We start from the raw sequence: 9,626 nt of genomic DNA, 5'->3' as shown, positions 1-9,626 counted from the left end.
GTGTGTGTGTGTGTGTGTGTGTGTGTGTGTGTGTGTGTGTGTGTGTGTGTGTGTGTGTGTGTGTGTGTGGAGTTGAAGGAGAAGGAGGAGGCACATCACCCAGACGGTCACAACATTGAGCAGGTTGTGCACACTGGAAACGTGAAATAACCACAAGAGTCCCGTCAAAAGGGAGGGAGAGGTCCAGCTGCAGCCTCACTGGGTTATGGCAGTCTGTCAGAGGTGAGGAGGGACGGTCTGCAGGGCGTCTTCAGTTGTACGGTGGATGTTCACATTCTGGAAAGAGGAATGCATCAGTGTCAAACACATCGACAGGGAGGGTGAGAAGACACTAGACACCTCTAGAAACTTCATGCTGTATAGCCCTGTTTGTGCACTTGTGATGAATTCTTTGTGTTGATGTACTGTAGACTGTACATGGCAGATGTCATGACAGTCAGCCATTTTATTTTTGAATGATGTACCTCCGGTTTGGCCACAGATGATCTGACCTCTTTGAAAACGGTGCTTGACGCTTCAGGTTCCTTTAAAAACTCAAAGTGCAGATTACCGGACCCTTTTCATAACCGACAGATGCTGCCATCAACAGAAAATGGCCCATTGTAGCAGCATTTGTCATTTACATTTACTCACTTAGCTAGTGCTTTTATCCAAAGCGACTTACAATTGCTATATATGTCAGAGGTCGCACGCCACTGGAGCAACTAGGGGTGAAGTGTCTTGCTCAGTGACTCATTGGTGGAGGTGAGAATAAAACCATGGTCTCTCCTACCAATGGCATGTATTTACCTCATGATTTAAACATGTTTTCATGATGTTTATTTTGAGGTCTTGGTAAACTCTTTTAAAACATAATAAATATCTTTTATTTTCAAAAAAATGATGCTGGGAGTAACAGGCGTACATTTTACGCTCACACCAAATTTGAAGACAGAAATGTGCGTGTGACACAGTGAGTGTATTGTTCAGGCTGATGAATAGCAGCACTTGCTTATGCACCCCAGTGGATCCTTTGCATACAAATGAATCAGTGTTCAGTTTGCACAGCAGAGCACGCAGGGAGGGCACCGAACGTCTGATCAGTAGATAGTGACAATAGGAAGGAAGTAGTTGGCCTCTTTTGATCTCCAAGCAAGTTTGAGTAGGAAATCCAGCTCAACAGTCTAGACGTATTTCATCTTTAGATTTACCTTTAAAGGTAAAGCATATAACCCATGATCCTAAAACAGCTTTCATGTCAAACTTTCTAAAATGAAGCACAAGAAGAGTGTGGCAAGGATACATGAAACGGTTGAGTGGAGTTTATTTAGAAACATTAAACAGAACGATCTTCCTCTTAATTCTGATCAATGATATGAATAAACTGCAAAAACCTTCACATTGTTGAACAAAGTATGTCTGTACCTCCAGGCTCTTCATTAGACAGTGCTAGACATCCTAAAATTAGAGACAAACTGTAATAGAGGACATTTAATAAAGAAATAAACAAGAGTTGATTTTTATGTGCAAAATATAAAAGCACAAACTTGTTTTGTGCTGTGCCATGCTCTGAAACTAAGATGAGACTGAGTGTGTCTACCTGTTCTACCAACAGAAATATAAAGTGGTAAGACGCTGCTCAAAGTCAACATTGTTAAAATAAGTTCAAGAGACAAGATCAATAAGAAAACAAACTACACGTAATCACTGCGTCATCTAAAAAAAGTTGAGCTTCATTTCTTCATTTGGAATTACATCATCACACCCAAAAAAAAACAAACAAACAAACACAAAAAATTCAACAACCATCGGCTTTTCCTTTACTCTCCAAAAATGGGAGAATGTGCACGACACAAGATCCGGGTCATGGGATTAATAATCAAAATTAGAAACTGGATTCCAGTCAATTACCACCATCACCACGTCTCAAAACATGAGTAGAGGAAAAACAGTGAAGAGTAATTCAAAGAGACCAGAAGTTGCTGCGTTTGGCAGGTACAATGTGCGTCTGAAGGGTACAGTGTGCGTAAAGGAGGGTAAAAGAGGAGAGGTGTACAGCCTCATTGGTGAGCTGGCACTGTTAGCAAAGCCTCCTGTGACATCCTCGACACGTCTACGTTCTGTTTGATAAAACAAACAAAAAAAACACACACACACACACACACACACACACAAAGAGGGGGATCAAAACACATGGGAGAGATGAAATCCACAGCACACACACTGGACGAAGACTCGGAGAGACGTATGAAGATCAAGGGATGTGTTTTTACATGCTTGAGGTTTCATCACCAGTGTCTTCATCAGTGATGCGTCGGCAGTGCAAGTCAAGAAGGAATTAAACAACGGCATGTATGCTCTTCTTATGCTTATCTCATGTGCTTTTCTTAGAAAATCAGATGATTTCTGAGCTGCAAAAACATGAAAAACTTTATTTCCAGAAAGGGGCTTTATGGGTAATAGACAATCATCTAAAAATCCCAAAACGTAAGAATAAATTGTCATGATCGTATTGATTTTCTAAGCCTTACATCATATCACATTACTCATATACAGCACATATACTCATTGTTATAATAATTATAGCATTTATAAACCTGCATGATGGCAGGTATATTTCACTGAGAACTATCGCTGGCTGTTCAACTACCATTGTGTGATGACGTTTATCAGTGCGTTTCATCAACAACCCCTGTAAGAAGCTGGAACGTTTTCCACACAGAGGCATATCTATCCGGTGGGTGTGAGGGGGAAAATGTGGAATGCAAAAGAAGCCTTGGTGATTGCTCCTGTTATGCTCTGATAACATACAATTCACACATATTCCAACACACAAACCTGCTCTGAGCTCATTAATGTCCCATATCAATGATTACACAAACGTGGCCATCAGAATTAAGTGCTGACAAAGGGGTCTAAATTCAGCTTGAACGCTGCGGTGAAATATCCGATGTGACACAATGATGTTCAGCACCTGGGGCTATCGGACCAACCGGTCTGTGAACCACATTAGCTTGCAAAAAGTGGTTCAGCTGTACTGTGTGTGTGCTTGTTATACCCACCTCCGGTCTTTCTCGGTGCGTGTTGACTGCATCCACATTTAAGCTGATGGACTCCACCTTACAGCCTGAGCGTGCAGACAGGAAGTTTCATTAGGTCAGGTGGCAGAAGAGTGTTTTGGTTTTTTTAATTACCATTTATTTACCATCTGCATTGTATGCTAATAGGAGAGCGGTCCTACCGTAGGCTACTGGCGTAAGCTTCAGCACAGTGTGCAGAGGGCACTTCAGGTACGGCAGCTCTTCTGTGTGAAGACAAATAAAACAACAGTTCATGAAACTACCTGAACTGTAATTCTTGCAATAATAAACTTCTTTTTTTTATTTTAGTAATGACAAAGAACAGATGAGGGTATCTATAAAGTAGAGGACTGAAAAAAAGAGTATCGGTAAATACTCGTCCCTTGTCTTGAAATAACACGTAACACATAAATGATTTTCTGCTTTAGTTGGCTCATGTAAATGTTAGCTTGCCAGCTAACCCCGACCAGTCGCTAACGTTAGCTGTTGCACAATACTAGAGTTGTATAGCTTTCCACATTACTTCACCAGTAATGATTCATATTACTATCCTGTGTACTGCAGGTATTATGTCAAAGTGTTGATTTTAGCCTGCAAGAAAGGACACAAAGCAAATGTGGAGCGATTTGTTCATACTAGCCTATACTGATGCAAGGCAGAGGCAGCCATCTATCATTATCATGGGTCAGACGTTTTTTTGCTTCGTAAAGTTCAATGTAGACTTATTGTCGTTTTACCGATACTCAGGTACACAGCTTGTTCGCCAGTCTCAAATCCTGTAACCTGTGACTGACATAATAAACATTAACACATTATGTTAATGTGCTAATGCTGCTACTATGGTCTAACTGTTATATATTAAGTGTTGCAACAACATTTATGATATTCAGTCTAGCTAACTAACTGCTTTCATTATCATTCGAAACATTTATCTGTGCTGACACTGTTGAACTTCTGTGGTGAAAGATACAGAAATAGCCGGCAGGTGAGCTAACGCTGAAGTCTCATGTCGGCCAAATGCAGTCATTGTAACGTTATCATGTAACGAGCATGGATTGGTTCAACGTCATGCTGTAATGTTACAGTGGGAGTTTACATGAGTTTCGAGCATTACTGAAAACTACACATGGGCCCTTTAAGGATCCTTGGGGTTCAGTTAAAAAGGACTGACCTGCTGTCTTGTCCAGGAAATAGGCCAACAGGCAGCGCATGACGGCCTGGTGACAGATGACCAGGACGTTCTCTTGCCGTTCCAGCTCCATGATGGCAGGCTCCAACCGCTGCACCAGGTCCTCATAGGACTGAGTTCAAGAGACACAAAAAGAGGCTAATCAGACAGGCAGAAATCAGAGTGCTACACTTCTAGAAACATTTCACTCAATCAACAACAAAGACAGCTTTATCCATCCCTAAGAAAGGGCACACTAACACATTTGAAGTAAAAGAGCTCTACATCTTTACAACTTCCACACAATCTGCTTTCTTCAGACATTCTGCTAAATGATGAATCTCAGGTAAACAGATTTCAGCAGGTGGAACACGCCATACAGGCTGTCTTAGACCAGCACCAGCTTTAACAAGATTCCCTGCATCAGCACTGTCGGCCTCGGCAGCCAACTAATTCCCATATCCGTCTTCCTGTGTTGGCTTAATGGAGAGGTAATGGGATGGACTTAAGGTGGGAACAGACCAGCGGGCATTCAGACCCACAGCAAACACACACTCTAGGATAATGTGAAGTCTTTGTTTACAGTGATCTGGTGTTAAGCCAAATCCGCCTGAGAGGCTGCTCGTCCAAGCTGAGGCTCATTAAGCAGCAGAGTAAGTGGCCAGCAGCCATCTGGATGCAGTTTAATTGTTTGTTTGTGGGGTTACGTGTGTGTTTGTACTGGGGGTGGGGTGGGGCGCTCAGACAGAGACACACTGCCCACAAGCATGCTACCTTAACATATAGAAACGCACTTAACAGTTAGGTTAAAAGGTTAGATTTAGCCACTGACCTCTCCTTTCGGGTAGCGATAGCGGTATTTGTCTTGGTCCCTCAGAGCAAACTCCAGGGGAAAGTGCTCCTGGATCTCCTCGTACATCATCTCCTCACACACGCCCTAAAATGACATCGCACACACAGATTATGCTCCGGTAACACCGCATGTTAATAAAAATTAAGCAAGCCAGGTTCAGGTGGGTGAAGAAGTTAGACTTACACTGCATCGTTTATTGAGCCAGGCCGGAGCGATACAGTGCCAGCATCCAAACAAGGTTACTGTTCACACCTCTATGTGTGAAGACTCTATTGGATGTTGGTTCAAATCATGACGCTATGCTTACCTATGTTAACCTAAAGTCACGTTGTGCGTCATTCAAGCCACATGCAACACTTGCTACATAGAGCCAGTCAGTCTGAAACAAAATACAGATAATCGTGACCTCAGGGTACCTAACAAAATGATAGCAGCAGCGTCAGTCAGTCCACCAAGCAGGCAGAGAGAAGTGTGAACTACAGTTTCGGAGAGTCCTTGTCTCTCACCTTTGGCTTGCTCTAGCTCAGCAATTGACCCTAACATGACCTGCCGAAATCTGTGTCACAGTACGCCTAAAATTCCTTCACACTGCACGCATGTCAGCAAACGGCCTTGCTTTGCAGTCATAAATGTAGTACTCACTGCATCAATCTCGTTCAGGACCTTCCACTGCTCATAGGGCACATTGAGAGCCTCGGCAGTCTGGATGGTTCTCTTCATCTGACTGGTCCACACCTTCAGGTCGCTGATGCCCTGCGTCTGGATGAACTGGCTCAGCTTCTTCCCAAACTGCATAGCAAAGAAAAAACTTGTTATTTTTTTTTACCAACTCGTCTGGACTCTGAAGACACATCTCTTGTTGAAAAAAAGTCTGATGTACCTCCTTTCCTCTAGGCGTGAGGCCCGAGTCCCCTCCGATTCGACCATTGACGTTGAGCTCGCTCTCGCCATGGCGGCACAGGTAGATGGAGCGAGGCGTGATATGAATGTTCATGAGGTAGTAGACGATCCGGCTCTGGATGTGGTCCAGCACCCTGTTGACCAAGTACCGTTGACCCACGTCCATGATTTTGATGTAGGAGAGATCCCTGAGGGGAGACCACAGACACATTGAGCCTTCAGTTCAACATTGTTTGATGTGACTGAGTCAAAACCAGTCAACAGATTTGAGAACCCTAGAATAATTAGTTGTTAAGAAATACAGCCAACCTCGATCTCCCCATACACAGGGACAGTTTAGGGGAGTCTCTATAACGACACCATACTAAATGGTGCGCAATATTCATGTTTTTTATATTAATTTGAAAGGCCAAGATAACTTGGATTTAATAGTTATTAACAACAATTTGAGAATGTTTTACATACAGTAGACAGCAAACTTGAACACCAACATACTGTATGTCAAATTAGCTGCAGCAACTACACAATAACAAGAACTAATGCATGAGAACTGCAGTGAGGTTAAGAGGGAGAGAGAGAGATGTGACCCACGACCAGGTATACCATAGTTTATAATAATGCAGCTCAGCGAGGATACAGACGTTTTATTGAGTAGACGAGTGTACATAAACTCAGTGTAGTTCATATACCTCACTGATAAACCATTTAGGTGGCTAAAATATATTTCGCTGCTGACCCGGTCCACAGCTTCCATGCCAGTAAAACTCTCTGCTTCTCTAAACTGGGAATACACTGGCCACCATCTACTGCAGGTAATACACGGACTGATATGCTTTCCATTTAAAAACACAGTGAAACATAGCTATGTCTGCCAACAACCATTTGTTTTTTCAACAACTATATAACGACTGCTACAAAAGCTAAACATCTCCCTTACAACAGATGTAGTGAAAAGTCTTACTGCTGTCCTAACTCGAAAAGCAAATAGGCACTAACACAGAGGTGCATTTCAGTGTGATCAACATTGACAGTTGTCAATGTTGATCACACTGAAATGCACTGTAATATAAAGTAAAATAAACTTTTTGAAAGTTTCACTGTTTCAAGTGTCATTTTGAAATAATTACCACTGCATGTGTCACATATCTGTGTGAGTTTTGTTAGCATTTGCTTTTTCAAAATTAAGAACTGTTTTGTACATGAGATCAATGCTCATGTCGATTCAAATTTTCAACTGACAAAAACAAAAATTGCCTCATCGTTCTGGTGAAAAGCCCACAATGTACTGTAATTAGCTACACTAGTTTTTTTGCACAGCTAGGACATCTTTACTAATGCACTCTTCACAGCAGTTCACCTCACCTGTCCAGGACTTCATCCAGCGTCTCGTATGAGTTTTCATAACACTTGATCCTCTTCATGAAATCTTCCACTGCTTCGTCTGTGTCACAGTTGGTGTAGTCGGGGCTGCCGAGCTTCACTTGCTAAAGCAGAGAAACAGCAGAGGAGTGAGTGCAACTGAAGGTCTATTTTTTTGAGATAAAATAAACTCAAGACACCCACCACTATATTCTCCTGTATGACATCTGGATCTTCACACACAGACTCCACGAAGAACACCTGAGAGAGCGGTGGAACAAACCAAGTTTAGCATCATTGTCACCTAATGCAGTATCCCAGAACTGTGACCTGGCCAGTTACCTTAAAGCCGTTCTGCTCTGCAAACTGGATGATGGTTTCCCTTCTTTCTCTGGTCGTGTTTGTCGCATCAAAAACCTGCTTAACACAAACAGAACAGAAGTGGACAAGCTTTTAGCAATGCACTCTGTGTTTGACCTGCCTGAAACATGGAAACCAATACAGAATTTTACGTTTGACCCACCGCAACTTGGCCTCCTTCTTCAGTGAGATACTGCCGCACATCGTTTAACGCTGCTGAAGCACACTGTCTGTAAAGATCACATCAACTCGGTCATAAATGCCACATGTGTTGGTGGTTAAATAAAATGCTGAGGCAGTCTTGAGGCCAGTTTCCACTCTTACCGTCTGATCTTTAACCCCTCTTCGTTGTCTGGACGGAAGAACTCAAACGACTTGTAGATCTTCACAAACTCTCTCCTGTACTGCCCAACATTGAACTCTATGGGGAAGATGGAGGACAAGGACATGTGAGATCATGTTTCTCTAAACTCGCGATATCGACTTATCGTACGATACACAGACATGACCTTGATCATTTTTGCTGACCTCAATGTTGCCCATTCCATGTGTGTTTATTTACATAAGAATGGACGTCGCAACATTTTAGCCAGATGAGCTGCATCTGTCCCCTCGTCTGCTCTCTGTGTGGGACGGGGGCTCAGGCAGCTCCTCCACACACACAGAGCGACCAGCGAAAGAGATACTCGAGGCTATTAAGTGTTTTAATCGGTGTTTTTCCCAAAGAGTGTGAGAGTGACTCCAGCCAGAAAGCTTGTCACGGCACGGCTGCATCGCGCCATGATCACGGCCATTCTATACAACGCTTGTGATTTTACCAGACGTGCCACAAGCATATGGGGCGAGTCTATTTTTGACTGAAGCAGCACAGAGCAACAATAAACACAATTAAAACAGACAAAAAACAAAAAAACTATTTAACTACTTAGCCTACTGTCCATGGTAAAAGGACATAAATCAAGGACAAAGTACCAAATTAACAAAATCTGAGCAAGTCAGCAAAATCCAGCAGGCAAAACGCTGTTTCTGAAGTCCTCACTGTGGGGCATGAAGCCGTGCAGAGGACAGAACAAAACCGGGTCGCAGAAGCACTAAAAGGCCAACTTAACAGGTCAACGTTGGGCAGCCAAACTCTTCGCTCCTGAAACGCTTGAAGTGGGATTTGAAGCTGCAAAGGGGCGGCTGTTTTTATAATGTATGTAAAAAAATTCAGTTGCCCTTTGAAAGGGTGCACTAGCATTATTATGCTATTATACTGTCATTATTTAAGTGGCATAAAATGCTCTTAAAACAACAATAATATTGTTTATCGCTATTATTTCTGGGACAATAACTCGTCCTCCAAAAGTAGTTATCGTGACAGACTGTGAATCATTTCCCTTCATCCTCTAGAACTGATGTTTCCACAACTGTGCCTTTATTCATCACAGTCTTATCGGCTGACAATTCTAAGAAGACGTACCTCTGGTGGGCACTCCGATCCAGTTAAGATAGCGGGTCAGCTTCTTGGAGATATAGGTCTTGCCCCTGGCAGGAAGGCCCACTGTCACAATCAGTGTGGGGCAGTTGGTCATACATACTGGAATGAAAAAGGGAGAGGGGAGAGAAAGCTTCAGTCATGTGTTTATCAAAGACACACACACACAACGCACATGTAAAAACTGATGTCAGTGTAAAATCTGTAACGCCTCAGTAAAAGTGTAATAAAAGTTTATCTGCAAATATGCCTCCACCCCTTTCAATATCCACCCTTACCCCTTACTAAAGATACACCAATTTAATATCAACACTAGATTGTCCTTATCAGTGTGTGTGTGTGTGTAATCCAGAGTTATATGCCATGAAGACACATCACTCTGTTGCCAGCGAGGAGCAGAGGTCACGGTGGCAGGAGGACGTGTCTGAGGAGGACTTGTGAAACGCTTCA

The 9,626-nt window shown here is 42.7% G+C and overlaps 1 protein-coding gene across 4 annotated transcripts in view; it reads right to left on the bottom strand.

Moving 5' to 3' along the window:
- Window positions 1-20: 20 nt before the first annotated feature.
- Window positions 21-9,626, bottom strand: part of pfkfb4a (6-phosphofructo-2-kinase/fructose-2,6-biphosphatase 4a) — a 14,965-nt gene continuing 5,359 nt past the window's right edge. For 2 of the 4 annotated variants that reach the window (XM_046028383.1, XM_046028381.1), the window contains exons 2-14: window positions 9,162-9,278; window positions 8,024-8,120; window positions 7,863-7,929; window positions 7,682-7,756; window positions 7,544-7,600; window positions 7,343-7,464; window positions 5,961-6,168; window positions 5,723-5,869; window positions 5,060-5,164; window positions 4,231-4,360; window positions 3,221-3,283; window positions 3,042-3,106; window positions 21-276 (exon numbers count right to left, since the gene is read on the bottom strand). In XM_046028383.1, coding sequence (XP_045884339.1) covers window positions 217-276; window positions 3,042-3,106; window positions 3,221-3,283; window positions 4,231-4,360; window positions 5,060-5,164; window positions 5,723-5,869; window positions 5,961-6,168; window positions 7,343-7,464; window positions 7,544-7,600; window positions 7,682-7,756; window positions 7,863-7,929; window positions 8,024-8,120; window positions 9,162-9,278 — 1,313 coding nt within the window. In that variant the 3' untranslated portion in view covers window positions 21-216. Of the gene's footprint in view, window positions 277-1,286; window positions 2,100-3,041; window positions 3,107-3,220; window positions 3,284-4,230; window positions 4,361-5,059; window positions 5,165-5,722; window positions 5,870-5,960; window positions 6,169-7,342; window positions 7,465-7,543; window positions 7,601-7,681; window positions 7,757-7,862; window positions 7,930-8,023; window positions 8,121-9,161; window positions 9,279-9,626 lie in introns of those variants that run through there. The other 2 variants (XM_046028382.1, XM_046028380.1) reach the window with 1 other exon arrangement.

The sequence above is a fragment of the Micropterus dolomieu genome, linkage group LG18 (assembly GCF_021292245.1).
Source record: "Micropterus dolomieu isolate WLL.071019.BEF.003 ecotype Adirondacks linkage group LG18, ASM2129224v1, whole genome shotgun sequence".
In the NCBI taxonomy this organism is placed as follows: Eukaryota; Metazoa; Chordata; class Actinopteri; order Centrarchiformes; family Centrarchidae; genus Micropterus; species Micropterus dolomieu.
The sequence above is the reverse complement of the archived record's forward strand: the minus strand, read 5'-3'. Positions and strand labels throughout refer to the sequence as shown.